The 15,968-nt window shown below is 46.8% G+C and overlaps 2 protein-coding genes across 11 annotated transcripts in view; both read right to left on the reverse strand.

Moving 5' to 3' along the window:
- Nucleotides 1–5,441, reverse strand: part of SOX30 (SRY-box transcription factor 30) — a 37,112-nt gene extending 31,671 nt beyond the window's left edge. The window contains exon 1 of one of the 2 annotated variants that reach the window (XM_029583390.1): nucleotides 5,026–5,441. Coding sequence is in view for 1 of the 2 variants with exons in the window: in XM_029583389.1 (XP_029439249.1) it covers nucleotides 846–1,785 (940 nt within the window). In the remaining variant the exon portion in view is untranslated. Of the gene's footprint in view, nucleotides 1–845; nucleotides 2,118–5,025 lie in introns of those variants that run through there. The other variant, XM_029583389.1, reaches the window with a different exon arrangement.
- The window catches only part of THG1L (tRNA-histidine guanylyltransferase 1 like), a 42,194-nt gene that overhangs the window by 22,864 nt on the left and 3,362 nt on the right, over nucleotides 1–15,968 (reverse strand). For 6 of the 9 annotated variants that reach the window (XM_029583394.1, XM_029583391.1, XM_029583398.1 and 3 more), the window contains exons 2-6: nucleotides 14,773–14,949; nucleotides 13,244–13,413; nucleotides 10,498–10,586; nucleotides 9,836–9,943; nucleotides 6,931–7,938 (exon numbers count right to left, since the gene is read on the reverse strand). In XM_029583394.1, coding sequence (XP_029439254.1) covers nucleotides 7,777–7,938; nucleotides 9,836–9,943; nucleotides 10,498–10,586; nucleotides 13,244–13,413; nucleotides 14,773–14,949 — 706 coding nt within the window. In that variant the 3' untranslated portion in view covers nucleotides 6,931–7,776. Of the gene's footprint in view, nucleotides 1–6,930; nucleotides 7,939–9,835; nucleotides 9,944–10,497; nucleotides 10,587–13,243; nucleotides 13,414–14,772; nucleotides 14,950–15,968 lie in introns of those variants that run through there. The other 3 variants (XM_029583393.1, XM_029583392.1, XM_029583399.1) reach the window with 2 other exon arrangements.

The following is a 15,968-nucleotide window of genomic DNA, read 5'->3' on the forward strand; positions in this document are numbered from 1 at the left end:
GGAGCAGCATCTTGAAAAATAAAAAAAATATAAGGTAGGGTAGGTTTGGGGGGTGGGGAGGAGCGGACTGGGAGGGAACTGGGGAAGGCTGGGATGTGTTACCGTGCGGAAATCTCCTACATCTTCCCCCCCCCCGCCCAACAATTTTATAACACGCGTGCGCCGGCATGTTATAAAATCGGCGCATGCGCGTGCCGGGTAGCGCGCGCTTCTTTAAAAATCTACCCCAATATGTGCAGTTGACGTATCTCTTAAAATTGAAAATACATCTTTAAACCTACCAACGATTTATGAATGAGAATCCGGAGAGGTTTTTGGGGGTTTTTTTTACAATTTAAAAATTCCTATTGCAGATGTTACTAGCAGACAACTAAGAGCAAGCCATTTTTATTCTTAAATTTATCAGAACCAGCTTACTGTGCACTATTGAAGCCCAGCGTAAATTCCGATTCTTTACTGAAGGGAGCAGAGCAGCCCAATAAGAAGGTCTCACCTACAGCCTGCTTTGTTGACCCTTCTTTCTGTCAAATTTGTAAATAAAGAGAACACATCTCCTAGCCTAACAGTGGCCATCGGCACCAAAAATGGGATGAGAGCCAAAGGTAAGACATCTTACTTTTGGATTTTTTTCCCCTAATACCACGTTGCTCTTGCTTGTTGGTTAGATGTCTTACCTTTGGCTCACATCCCATTTTTGGTGCCGATGCCAAGCCCCACTACTGCGGCCACTGTCACATACTGCATACACAATCTACTGGGTAAGATAAACACCTGGGATGGAGTCGAGGCAGCAAAAAGGGCCAACTACATCTCTGAACAGTTTCTACTAAATCGCTATAATATACCTGCATCTGAGGGCAGCACTGTGAGGGGGACATCTTTCGTTTCAATTTTAACTGAAGGCTCCATTAGAGATTGCATTTTAATCGGGACCGGTGTCAGGGGCATCTTTGTCAGTCTGATCATCTCCGAAGCGGCAGGGGCCCCCTGAAACTGGATCCTGGTGCCGGGAGGGACAGGGTGCAGCGTCAACGGGATCCTCAGGTCCTGGGACAGCGTCCCAAAGACACTGGGATCCTGAGCCAGCAAGACCTCCTTGTTCTGGGGGTGCAGGTACCCGTTGGGGGCGGACGGCCTAGCAAGGCCGGCGAGATCTTTCTTCTCCCTCTGCTCCTCCAGGTGATGCTCCTCCGCTCGCTCCCGCTCCACATCCTCGGTTTTAATGGCTCGCTCTCGGACTATCACATGCATGCCCCTAGTGCCTCTGCTGTCTTCGCATAGCGCTTTGGCCCTACTCTTATCATCTCTGGTCAGGGGCTCCTGATTGCTCTCTGATGCCTCCCATGGTCCTTTGGTGCTGGTGGCAGCTCTGTGCTCAGTGTCACAGTGGCCCTTTCTGTGCTCAGGGGCCTCCCATAATCCTCTGCTGAGGCCGGCTGCCCGGTAGTCATTGTGACTCGTCCTCTGCTCAGTGGCCTCCCACAATACCCGGGAGGCGGCTGTCCTGTGGTCACAGTGACCCTTCCGGTGGTCAGAGGCTGCGCCCTGGCTCGCCGCGTCCTCGCCTTCGGCAGCCTCCGACTTCACCTGCAGCGCCTCGGTCTCCCCGCACGGGGCACTGTAGCCGCCGGCCTCTGCTCTACGGGGGGTCTCCTTGATCTGCTCCCCAGCCTCCTGCGGCCTGGGCTGGTCCCCGGCTCCTCCCCCTGCGCCGGAGCACCGCTCCCACGCCTGCCTGGGCCGGCTCTGCGGGCTGTAGGCTCCGCCCGGGCCGCTCCTCTCCATGATGGGATTGTGATTGTTTTTTTTATTGTGATCTCAGCCACTGCGCATGCCCTGCTCAGCGGGCGGCCGATTGTTTGTTTTCTTTGTTGCTTTTCTTTCCTTCGGTTAGTTGCCAACGTTCTTAGAACGCCGGTCTTGTTTTAAATCATTGGCCCCGCCCCTACTCCCCCTTCGGCGGGCCACGCCCTCGACGCCCTTTTTCCCTCCTGCGCCAGCGCGCCTTCCCATTGGTGCCACGTGGGGCACGGAGCGTGTGAAAAAAATGGCGGCCGAGAGCTCAAGCACGTGAGGGAGCCGCGGGGAGCACGTGCACAGTGGTCGCTGGGGGTTACGGGGACGCCGGCATTGTGGCGTCATCGGGGGGATTCAGCGACGTCCTGCGCCGGAGACTGACCGGGTGCGTGCTTTGTAGTGCGCGGCGGGGAGCCGGCAGGGACAGACTCGGGGAGGAGGTGGCGTGCTTCCGGCCTGAGAGATGTAGGGCACAGTTAGAAGCTGTAGTGCCCGGTTTTAAATAATATATTCATTTGTTTTTGAACTGTTATAAATATATGGTTATTTTTTATTAGGTTATAGACTACATTGGGCCTGCTTGTCCCTTTGCTACTGATCATGTAATGTACACAAGGAAGGCCTGTTGCCTAGACTTGTGTTTTAAACCCAGATTCCTGCCAGCTGCCATCAGTGCTTGGCTTGACTGAAGCGATCATGTGTATCAGTGACTCTACCTTTGGACAGGAATGTTGTTACAGCAAATTTCAGCCAAATCAACTTATACGGAGGGCCACCAACACGCAGACAGATGAGACAGTCACAGGGAATGGCTCTAGGGCAAATGGTGCCCTGAGTGAAAATAATAGATGGCCCTCCCTAACTGATCCCCAGCCCCTGATCTTTAGGGGCTTTAGTTGGGAAGAGAGGGCAAGAAGGAGCTATAAGTGAGGTGGGTGTGGGGGGTCTCTCCCCCCCCCCCCCAAGCATCCATCCCCACTTCTTACCCCTCCCTCATCAAGCATCCCCTCCCCTGCCTTTTAATTGCCCTCTTGTCCCCAGCATCCTCTCTGATACAGGAGATCAGAATGCAGGAAGTGCAGGCATGTATATTCCCCTGCTTCTGCTGTTCTGATCTACTGGGACTGATTCTTTGCATGACTTAAGGTGCAACATGCAAGCTCCCCTAAGGAGTCCTGTTCAGCTGGGCATGAGCATTGCAAGGAAAACTGCTGCCACTGATCTGTCAGTAGCACCCCTCATAAGGCACCCCGGGTGACAGCCCTGCTCACTCTACCCTAAAACCAGCCCTGGACAGATGGTGACTGCAATAGGTGCTTTGCACTGCTGAAATCTACAACATTTTTAAGTAAAATAAGGTAACAACCGATAATGACTGATTTCAATTTCACACAGGAAGCTATTGTAAATGTCTTAACTTAGTATTTGCAACCAACTGAAATGATTTCAAGTTGTCCAATTTAGTGGCCGTTTCAAAATGTGTTTCCCTGTATTGCACAAATGAAATCCAGATGGCCATATAATTTTCATATTTATCTATAATGCACATAGTTATTCCATTAAAAAGGCTAACTTTCTAATTGGTGCAGCATGGTGATATGGCCCAAGAACTGGGAAGTGCCCATTGGCTTGCAGTAGAGGCATGGCAAGATTTTCTTATGTGGCACTTTGGTAAACTGAATAATTCCTGCAGTGTCAATGCTGCTGCTTTTTAAAAAATCTTCTCAATGCAGATATTTCAGCAGCCTTTTGACTCCACTATCTGGCCAGCACTACCTCCTTTCTCACTTACAATGAAATAAATTCCTTTTCCCACAGCTCTTCCCTGTGACATTTCAGTGCTAGAAGAACTCCTTTAACTAGCAGTGTTGTGGCTTTGTCCTGAGTGTGATAACTCAGGACAACATAAATGACTTCCTCACCAATATCCACCTTGCACTAAACTCCTCTAAAACTGAGCTGCTCCTCATCTCTCCTCTCCTCACCTCCCTCCCAAACCCCTGATCTCCAATGACCCAGCTTTCAGCACCATAATGCCCCACACTACTGTAAGAGACCTTGGAGTAATCCTAGATCAACAACTCAATCTAAAAAAACAGATCAACTCCATCCTCAAAGAAGGTTTCTTCAAGCTCAATATCCTGAAGAAACTCAGACCCCTCCTCCACTATCATGATTTCCGCACCGTCATCCAAGCTACCCTTTCCTCAAAGCTCGACTACTGTAATGCCCTCCTCCTCGGTCTACCCTCCTCCACTACCAAACCCTTACAAATGTTCCAAAATGCTATCGCTAGGGTCATCACCAACTCACGGAAAGCTGATCACATCACTCCTATACTCAAAGAACTCCACTGGCTCCCCCATCGCATCCCGAATTCTCTTTAAAATCTTAACCATAGTACACAAATCCATCCACTCATACAACTCTAACTGGCTAGATGAACCCTTTTGTCCCATACGCACTGAACGACCCACTCGAACTGTCAATAAAGGCACCCTCTCCATTCCCCCCTTAAAAAAAGCCCACCTCACCTCAACTAGGGATCGCGTTCTATCCATTGCAGGCCCTAAACAATGGAACGCCCTCCCCACCACACTCAGGCTGGAGCCATGTTACTCCAAGTTCAGAAAAAAACGTAAAACATGGCTCTTCCGACAAGCCTACCCTGACTAATCTTCACCTCCTCCCCCCTCTACCCTAACTAATTCTCCGCCCTTCCTCCCCCCCCCCCTACCAGCCCCTGCCTTAATTGAACCCTCTTTTACACTTCCTGTAAGTAACCTGCTTAAATTTGTATATAGTCCTGTAAATAGCCCGTTACAGTTTTAATGCTTTAATTTCTATGCCCCCTGCTCTATGTATAATCCTCCTTGTTCCCCCTCCCTGTTGATTGTAATTTCTGCCTTTAGTTACAATGTGAACCGGTATGATGTATGCTTACTAATACCGGTATATAAAAGTTTCAAATAAATAAACAACATAGATTTCAAAAAAGACGGCAGATTCCTGTACTTTAAAGCATAGCAATTTATTCTCCTTGCTTGCGCGATACAAAAAAAACAAAACATTTGACTCCTGCCTGTGCTGCTAGCCTTTCAGTCTTCCCTGAAAACGGGGGATAGCTCACTCCTGCCAATAAAAGTCTTACTGAACCTTTGGTCAGGTTTTTATCTGAAGACTGCATCCATGCACCTCCACATAACAGTAGCAGATTTTAAAACTCACCTGAAGGACATATTAGCTAAGCTTGTGTAGGAATGATTCCCAGATCATCATCACATAGTCTTTGGGTTCTGTTTGTTTTCTTTTTTTACAGTATTAACATGTTCTGAGTTCCTTGACCTAGGGTAGCAGCTGTCCAGATTATGGAGTAGAGGGAAAGGAGAGGAACAGAAGAGGTGGATTAAAATGCATGCTCTTGTTAATTGATAAAATGAATGTATTGATGTGGGGAATGGTCTCAACCTCTGGTAGGCATTGATACATTATCCATGGTACAGGACATTTTGGTGTAACAGCCATAACCAAAGATTGTGTTTAAAAGATCAACCTTCATCCACCTCCCTTCTTTCATGGCAGGAAGAGCAACAGCAGGGCCAACAATGTGGGGACATAGTAAGCATGCAGTCTCTGTCTCCGTGGCAGCTCCTCCTTATCCTGTGCTTCCTGGTCATAAAGGAAATGTTGATCACAGGGGAAGAGCAGCCAGGGGGACAGGGAGCACACCCTTACTGCGTCCCTGATCTGCTGACCTGCTACTGCTTTGCCTATAGTACAGTGTGAACAAGAGGAGGGAGGGGTGACGAGGAAGCTGGAAGTGGGATGATAGAGATTAATCTGAGCAAGGAGGGTAGGAAGAGAGAGTGTGTGGGGGGGGGGGGGGGAGAGAGAGAGAAACCCATGGGCGGAGGAGATGAACAGGAGGGGGGGTGGAAGGAGGGGCTGGAAAAGAATTTAAGAAGGGAGGTGGGTGTGAATTTAAGGGATATGGGAGATGGAGAGGAACCAGCGGCCTGTTGGGGTAGATGAGAGGGAAAGGGAAGGAGGAGTTGAGGGATGATGATGATGATGACGACGGCACACCCTCTCTTTTACAAATCTTAGATCTAAGTGTGTCACTCGTATCTTTTTCTGGGTATGGCCAGGCTGAAGAAAACAGGAAAGTTGTGCATCCATTTCTCACTTAAGCAGGACATGAGACCGTTTCTTTAAAAATGGACTGTCCTAGGTGTAGCAGAACATCTGTCCCCTTTACTCCAAGTCCTCAGTTTTGAAATGTATAGGTGAATGGGACGGCATGGGAGGAATCTTAAACCCACTTGGAACTTTTGTTTGTAGTGTAGGACTGTAGAGCCAAACATTTAAAACAATTGCAATGATATCTAAAATATTTTCTTACTTTTTCAGTTTATAAGCCACTTTTCCCTTAGGCCCAAAAGCAGTAGACAGTAATCAAAAGTGATTGCTGGAAGACATACAAACATAACGGCAGAAAAAGACCGTGTGGACCATCCAGTCTGCCCATCCATCCAATTTAGCATCACTCTTTAGAGATCCCCCTGTAATTATCCATCCCCGCATCCACCACCCTCTCTGTAAAGAAATATTCCCTAAATTTGCTCTTGAATCTACCCCCTTTCAACCTCATCTCATAACCCCTCGTTCTAGAACCTGCTTTCCATTGAGAAAGGCTCACCTCCTGTGTATGGAAACCTTTGCGATATTTGAATGTCTCTATCATATCACCCCCATCTTGCCTTTCCTCCGGGGTATGCATATTCACATCTTTAGGTCTATCCCCATATGCTTTAGGACGAAGACCACTGACCATTTTAGTGGCCACCCTCTGGACCATCTCCATCTTGTTTATATCCTTTTAAGGGAGTGGTCTCCAGAATTGTACGCAGTATTCTAAGTGAGGTCTCGCCAAAGACCTATACAAGGGTAATATCAACTCCCCTTTTCTGCTGACAGCTTCTCTCCCTATGTGGCCAAGCATCTTTCTAGCTTTTACCATCGCTTTATCCACCTGTTTAGCCACCTTAAGATCATTAGATACAAAGACGTGTGGATTGATAGGTACAATGATTCATATTTAGTGGAAATGTACAAGTCCAGTAGGACATCAAATAAATATGAGTTTATTTATTTAAAAAGTTTATATTCCACAATCTCCAACATTTGTCAAGGGTGAAGTACAACATAACACATTCATAGTCAATAAACACAAAATCACAGTCATACAGGTATCAAAATACATGAAACAGTGAATCCTGCTTATTATAAAGGCAACCTGTCAGAAATCACTTTTACCCCTGTGATCTTAAAGGAATCCTGGTGCTGTGAGAGCCCATGAACTAATCTTAAGCTACAGGGAATGGTGTTTGAACAGAAAGGACCAGTGCTGCTCCTCATTAACTCTCACACATGCTAGTATTGGACAGGTGGGGATCTGCTCTGACATTTTACCCATTAAATTCTAGAAACCCGCTTCTATATGCTGTAGGATCTCTACTCCACAAGTACATAAGTCTATTAGTGGATCAGAAGAGAATCCTCCTCCTGGCCATCATGAACCAGGCCTTAGATCAAACAGCACTGGGAGAAAAAAAACTTTTCCCACAGCAGTGCGCAAGGAGGAATAATGGGGAAACTGTTATTAGCATTTTGTGAGAAACTTACATAGTAAAACAAATATTTAGTAAATATGCTGCATTCATACTGCGAGGCTGGATCTGGAATATGACAAAAGCTCTGCAAGAATGGAATGCCTTCCCCCCTCCCATACAAGGGCTTGGCAGTCTATCAAAATCACACTCTCTCCTCCTCCCAGACAACGTCCCAGAGGTGCCTCTCTCACACTCTCCATGGCCTCCTCTTGGCTTCTTCTACTCTTCAGGATTTGTGGTCAAAGTTCTAGCTCTCCTTCCCCAGTGACTGTAGGTATTACACCACACCACAGACCTTCCAGGCGCATCAGTTGTCATCAGCAAGGATATCTGGATGCTCCTCCCAGAATGGCTCTCCGATGACATCACAGTGCAGCGGCATGACTTTCCTCCGTGTCCGCGTCACCTCCACTTCACTCTCCTCTGCTGTCTGTGACCATTTTACTAGTTTTGTGGTGACTTCTTGCACCTAAGAGACAACAAGCTGGGGTCAGCAATTGAATCCTCCCTTTCCCACATGCCTGGACTACGCTAACTGAAGATTCCTCCCTTTCACACATGCCTGGACTACGCTAACGGAAGATTCCTCCCTTTCACACATGCCTGGACTACGCTAACGGAAGATTCCTCCCTTTCACACATGCCTGGACTACGCTAACGGAAGAGTCCTCCCTTTCACACATGCCTGGACTACGCTAACGGAAGATTTCTCCCTTTCACACATGCCTGGACTACGCTAACGGAAGATTTCTCCCTTTCACACATGCCTGGACTACGCTAACGGAAGATTTCTCCCTTTCACACATGCCTGGACTACGCTAACGGAAGAGTCCTCCCTTTCCCACATGCCTGGACTACGCTAACGGAAGAGTCCTCCCTTTCCCACATGCCTGGACTACGCTAACGGAAGATTCCTCCCTTTCACACATGCCTGGACTACGCTAACGGAAGAGTCCTCCCTTTCACACATGCCTGGACTACGCTAACGGAAGAGTCCTCCCTTTCACACATGCCTGGACTACGCTAACGGAAGAGTCCTCCCTTTCACACATGCCTGGACTACGCTAACGGAAGAGTCCTCCCTTTCACACATGCCTGGACTACGCTAACGGAAGATTCCTCCCTTTCACACATGCCTGGACTACGCTAACGGAAGAGTCCTCCCTTTCACACATGCCTGGACTACGCTAACGGAAGATTCCTCCCTTTCACACATGCCTGGACTACGCTAACGGAAGAGTCCTCCCTTTCACACATGCCTGGACTACGCTAACGGAAGAGTCCTCCCTTTCACACATGCCTGGACTACGCTAACGGAAGAGTCCTCCCTTTCACACATGCCTGGACTACGCTAACGGAAGAGTCCTCCCTTTCCCACATGCCTGGACTACGCTAACGGAAGAGTCCTCCCTTTCACACATGCCTGGACTACGCTAACGGAAGAGTCCTCCCTTTCACACATGCCTGGACTACGCTAACGGAAGATTCCTCCCTTTCACACATGCCTGGACTACGCTAACGGAAGAGTCCTCCCTTTCACACATGCCTGGACTACGCTAACGGAAGAGTCCTCCCTTTCACACATGCCTGGACTACGCTAACGGAAGAGTCCTCCCTTTCACACATGCCTGGACTACGCTAACGGAAGATTCCTCCCTTTCACACATGCCTGGACTACGCTAACGGAAGAGTCCTCCCTTTCACACATGCCTGGACTACGCTAACGGAAGAGTCCTCCCTTTCACACATGCCTGGACTACGCTAACGGAAGATTCCTCCCTTTCACACATGCCTGGACTACGCTAACGGAAGAGTCCTCCCTTTCACACATGCCTGGACTACGCTAACGGAAGAGTCCTCCCTTTCACACATGCCTGGACTACGCTAACGGAAGAGTCCTCCCTTTCACACATGCCTGGACTACGCTAATGGAAGAGTCCTCCCTTTCACACATGCCTGGACTACGCTAACGGAAGATTCCTCCCTTTCACACATGCCTGGACTACGCTAATGGAAGAGTCCTCCCTTTCACACATGCCTGGACTACGCTAACGGAAGATTTCAAATTCTGGAACCTGTGCGTCTTACTGGGGCAGCGACACCATACGCATGCCAACCCATATAGTACCGTGAACGCTGATAACACCAAATAACACATATTAATACTGCGACAGGTGAGTGCAATCCCAATGGCTCCATCTGCCACAGTCGTGCACTCAGGTTCCTAATCGGTGTTTACAGACTGAATAGATCTTGCACGCTGCTGTCACACTGGTATACCTTGTTACTGCTGTCAGTATGGACACGTCACGTGGTGGTGATGGTGGGGGCAATCAATAAACTCACAAACTCCAAGCAGCCTTTACCTTCTGCCATACCAAGACGGTTCCCTTCCGATACATTAACGGCTCATCGTTGTAGTTTATGTTGAATTCAGTAAACAAAATCTCATTCTTGACTGCCGACACGGTTCCCTAGAAAAGAAGAGGATAACATTGAAAACGTCTTCCCTACTGCAACACACTACAAGCTTCTGTTTTTGACAAAATGGATATAATTGTACAAGTTTATTAGTTTTTAATAAAAATATCAGTTTACAACTACAAAAAGGTTACGTAGATGGAACTCTGTGTAAAGAGAAAAACACAAATTTCTTGGAGGAGAAGTCCATTACCTGTTATTAATTAAGCTGACTTAGAAAATAGCCACTGCTATTACTGGCATCAGTAGCATGGGACAGACTTAGTTTTTGGGTAATTGCCAGGTTCTTGTGGCCTGGTTTGACCTCTGTTGGAAACAGGATGCTGGGCTTGATGGACCCTTGGTCTGACCCAGTATGGCATGTTCTTATGTTCTTACAATGGTTCCCCTTGAATCAGTGAAGTGAGCAGCTACGAGCCAGGAGGTACACGGGAGCAGCGCAGGCTTCCAGCAAACTCAGAACCCCAAGTCTTCAGATACTCGGCATTCTCTCCACTGGGAAACGCGAGTTCTAAACAGGCATCTTCCTTACCGTTCTTGTGCTTACCTGGAGCCGTTCTTGTGCTTGCGCGGTTGGTAGGCCTCCTTTCTGAACCAGCGCCCAGAAAGCAGTGTTGTAAAGATTATTGATGTGGCCTAGGAAGGGAGAGAGGGGCAGTTCAGCTCTAGTTTCCTCACTCTACCGAAGGCTTTAAACAGAAAACTACGCTGAATCAATACTAAATATCACATCCAGGCACAAGCTGCTTACTCCAACTAAAAGCAGATAGGGCAAAATAGGCAGCTTTTCCCTGACCTGTCAGCTACTGCTCCTGGAAACTCTAAAACGAGGCAGGAAGAAATCCTACAAAGCTGATACATGGCAGTAGGAGAGCAAGGCTGGGCCTGGGACACAGCTGACATGTCCTCCGCCCATCTCCTCTGGTGCAGACTCTTTCAGCACTAAAGGGAACAGGGAAGAGGACAGACTAATGCTGCAAGCCAAGCTATAGCAACCGGCCTCCTGCCGGCAGCAGGTCTGAAATAATTCATCAGTGGGACAGACCGTATGCTCTTGATGTCACCGCGGGGGAACGTGCTCAGAGGCAACCACGGCGTTAAGATCACAGAAATGCCAACAAAATGAATTTTAAAGACATTTAAACAAAAGTGAAAAAGATAAGTATAGTTTCATTTCATTAACTAATTAACAGCATATTTAAACTCAGAGAGAGAAGCTCTCCATAAACTACATTAACAGTCTTGTTGTCTGGCAGCTGCAGTATGTTTGACTTCTCTTGTTGGCCAACTCTAGTAAGAGCTACATACACCTGTCCATGGGAGAAACAGCCACTCCACTTAGAGGTAGGAAAATAAATGTCCCCACGCCCTCAGACCACCATCAGCACTCTGCCCCATCTGGGCACATCCCCCTTTTTTTCCCTCCTGCTGCCTTTGTCCTCTTCTTTGCTGCCCCCTTCCTCCCCTCGGCTTTTCTTCCCATCCCTTTGGGGCATCTTCCTCATTGCTCTGTGGTCCCGTAGCTTGTCCTCCAGTCCCACAAGACTTTGCAGATAGAGCATATTGTCTTTGCAGAGTGCTCACTGGTGGCCACAGACAGACACGAGCCTTTTATAGATCTAAATAATATCTAGATAAGAGATTTCTGCTTTGTTTTGGTGTTTCAGGAAGCAGCCATCTGCCCTAAAGAAAATAAGGCTACTCTTTTTAAGGCTTTTTCTAAACCTGTTCTTCAAGTCCCAGGGCTTCTTCACAAATTCTTGCTAAGGATTTTGTGTCTCGTTAAGAAAGGGATCCTAACTGGTCTAGCAGCTGACCAACACCACATAAGCAAAGGTTATCCAGGAGCTGACACATTTGCTTTCATCCTCAGCCGAAATGTTCAGTGCTCTGAATGCATGTAAAATGGAAATGACAATCACACAGCGCCCATGAGGCAGGTTCTGGATGTATTGCATATTTTTTCAAAGTTTTGCTATTTATAAATGCTATGCTGATGACAAGGAAGGGAAGCCCAAATCTGAAACACGGAATAAGTGTACAGTTAAACCACATTCAAAAGAGCTGAGGGAAGACCATGACAGCAGACTGAGGCCAGAGCCACGTCTGCTTTTAACTAGCCCCGCAGACTGAAACTGACCGCACCCTCATCTGAAAGGTGGCGGTGCTCAGTTTGGTTTTTTTTTTTTTTTGTAACACTAAGTTTAAACAGATGCTAACCAGCTTCTGACAAGAAGCAATGGAGAATGTGACAAGGGAAGCTACGAGCATAAGAACTGCCATGCTGGGTTAGACCACAGGCCATCAAGCCCAGCATCCAGTCTCTTGACCGTGGCCAATCCACGGTCGCAAGTACCAAGGAGATCCCGTAAATTAGATCTATTTCCTGTTACTCACTCCCAGGGATAGCAATAGCTTTTTTTTATAGTGTTTTATGGACCTCAATAGAACATGACATCAGATAAAGACCATATGGCCCATCCTCACAACCACTCAGCTCTACATTCCCTAACACTCAGAGATCCCCTGGGCTTTAATCCAAACTTTCTTGGATTTACACAGTGTCCTTATCTCCACCACTTCCGCAGGGAGGCTGCTCCATGCATTTTCCACCCTTTCTGTACAGAAATACCGTATATACTTGGGTATAAGTCACGTACATTTGTGTGAACTGCCGGAACGGAGTGGAGGTAGCCGCTTAACGTATGCAGCTAACTCTGGTCTTGCCACTGACCTGTCCTAAAGTTAACGCACTGCATGACCTTTTTTAAATTCAGACATGGCTTTATTTAAAATTATCTGTCCGATAGATCACTCATTTTAAATCTCGACTTTCAGAGCTTCCCATTCAATAAATGAGGCCTGCCTTTTGTGCATCGATACCTTGGAGGTATTTAACTATCTCTATCATATCTCCCCTTATCCTGCCTTTTCTCTAGGGTATACGTATTTACATCTTTAAGTCTGTCCCCATATACTTTGACGACCACTGACTTGCTGACCGACTCCATCTGGTTTACAGCCTTTTGAAGGTGCGGTCTCCAGATTTGTACACAGTACGCCAAATGAGGTCTCAGAGCCTTAAACAGAGGCAATAACTCTTCCCGTTTCCTGCTGGCTGTTCCTCTCTCAAAAGCATTCTCCTGGCTTTTGTCGTCGCCTGTTTGGCCACCTTCAGATCATCAGGCATAATCACCCCCAGATCCCACTCCTCTTGTGCACAAAACTTCACCCCCTGCAGGTTAAAGCACTGAGCATTACATCATACGAACAGATTCTGCCACGATGCTTACAGTCTGCCTGTCTCCAGCTGAGGTAGTCCTTCAAATTCTGGTCGCTCGGATATAATATGACTCTCCCATCAAATCCTGGCGGGTACAGAAGCGGTTGCTCGCTGAAGTAATCCTTCCAACAGTAGACGTAACTGGAGGCAAACTGGGATGCCACATGTGTCATGAACTTACTTTTCAGGAGAGGGAGAGAAAGTGGAAGCGTTACAGCACCCGACAAGGGCAGAGCCTTGTTGCTGAGTTTTTAAACATGCAAACTCATAAAAATGTTCCAAATCACCCACAAAATATTTAAAAATTGACACATCAAATAATATCCAATAATTAAGACTAGTAAGGATTTTAAAAGATTCCCCGCTCTCCATACCTGGGAACTTTTAATACTTTGAGATTGTCATAGATGAGCAGGCAGAGAGGAAGGAGAGGTTGTTGCACATACACATGCGCTCTGTCACCCTCCCATACACAATACGCTCTTCTCACCCACTCATATGGAAACATGCTCTCTCACCCATCCATACACACAATGCTCTCTCTCACACATACACATTCTCTCACACCCACCCATGCATACAATGCATGCTATCACCCATACACACAATGTGCTCTCACCATCCATACACACATGCTCTCTCACCCTCCCACCCCGACATACACATGCTCTCACCCACCCACACAGTGCTCTTATCCATCCATCTACCCATGCTCCCTCACCCACATACATGGATGCACGCTCTCACCCACCCATACACATGCATACTGTCACCCAACCACTCGCATGCTCTCACATACATGTTCTCTCTCACACACACACTCCTTCTCTCGTTTCTCTCCCTCCATCAGCAGACTCCACCCCCCCTCTCCACGGCCAACCCAAATGTGACTATGATGAGAAAGAGCCATGCTACGTTTGCTCCTCCTAACCTAAAGCTCCACTGGCCAAACTGCTGATTCTGTTGGGACCTCAATTCTCTTCCTCTAAGGCCCTGCAAGCCACGGTGCCAGTTCCAGCGGGGCCGCAAAGTTCCTTCTCTTCCTGTCCTGCTAGCCACACTACTCTCCCGACACTGCTACGCCTCTGAGGGAGCAGTCACTGCCAGCAGCCAACACCCAGATTCACATCATCAACAAAGGCCCACAATGTCAGGCCATTGTTGATGACATCATTGCAAGGTGCCGGAGAACCAGTTATAATGTGGCAAACTGAGTAGGAGAAGAGAGGTAAAAAGCCTGTCATTGGGCCAGGTTTGGCCCATGGGCTGTAGATGGCCTATCCCTGTACTAAGGTGCGAGATATTCTATTTTATTTGGAGACCTGTGTGTGAATCACCCTGTTCCAAAACACAAACACATCCCATGACAAATATTCCCAGTATGTTGTAGGCTACTGAATACAGAAATCTGACTTCAAAGAGACATTTTATCTAGTTTTCACTATAAGCACCACTGCAATTATAACTGTTCTGATTGTGTGACAAATTGCATCCACCTCTTGGAAAACACCTATTTTCTAACATGCCTTCTCCTCCTACCTGGCTCTCCGCTTGAACCAGTTTGATTTTTTGTGGAAAACAAAGCTGTATTCATCGCTCTGTCCATAAGCCACGATGATATCCTTCAGCTCCTGCATGACGGTCTGTGCACACCTGTTCATCAGCTGCAAGGCCCGATCATCATTGGGTTTTGTGAAGTTATGCTGCTCGGCAAATCTACAGAGAGATTTTTTTGTCTTTTACAAATAAGTTTGGAAAATAATTTTAATATTTCTATTCTGCCTTTACAGTAAAAAAAAAAAAAAAAAAGCAGATTACAACAATTTACAAAATATCCACATAACCAACATAACAAATATTGTAAGACAATAAAAATGCAGGTGAGACACCAAAATTAAAATAGGCATTTTAGCTAATCACAATAATTTAAAACAATAAACACATCAATCAAAACATACACAGGACAACATATCATGTGAGCACAGCAAAAATAATTTCCAAATATAAGGATAATAGCTACTAATTAATCTTGAGAATTATAAGAAGTGTCATGCTGGGTTAGACCAAAGGTCCATCAAGTCCGGCACTGGCCAGTCTGGATTTCTAGGAAATACCTGACAGATCCACTTCTTGTTGCTCGCTTCCAGGGATATGCAGTGGTTTCCCCCAGTTTACCCGGCTAATAACCTTTTATGGACTTTCCTTCCACAAACTTGTCCAAACCCCTTTAACTCAGCTATGCTAGGTGCCTTGACCACATCCTCCAGAAACAAATTCCACAGCTTGACAGTGTATTGAGTGCAAAATACTGTCTCCAACGTGTTATAAATCTGCTACCCGTTCGTTTCATGAGTGTCCCGTAATCCTTGTACTATCTGAAAGAGTAAAATAACCACTCCATATTTATCTGTCCCTCCCATGATTTTATAATGTCCTCTCTCAGCCATCTCTTCTCCAAGATGAAAAGCCCTAACCTTTGTAGGAGAGCCATTTCATCCCCTTTATCATTTTTGTCACTCTTCCCTGTACCTTTTCTAGTTCCACTATATCTTTATTGAGCTAGGGCAAGCAATACTTGCACCATAGATCATACAAATAAATAATCTAGGATGCAATTTATGTAGCGATTGATTCATTCTACCTCTACTGAGATGCCCAGACTAAAATGAACAGAGATGCTAATGCTGAAGAATACAATTTCTCCTCAGAGTAGGATTACGAACCAGCTCTATTTC

Source organism: Rhinatrema bivittatum, chromosome 18, assembly GCF_901001135.1.
Source record: "Rhinatrema bivittatum chromosome 18, aRhiBiv1.1, whole genome shotgun sequence".
Lineage (NCBI taxonomy): Eukaryota > Metazoa > Chordata > Amphibia > Gymnophiona > Rhinatrematidae > Rhinatrema > Rhinatrema bivittatum.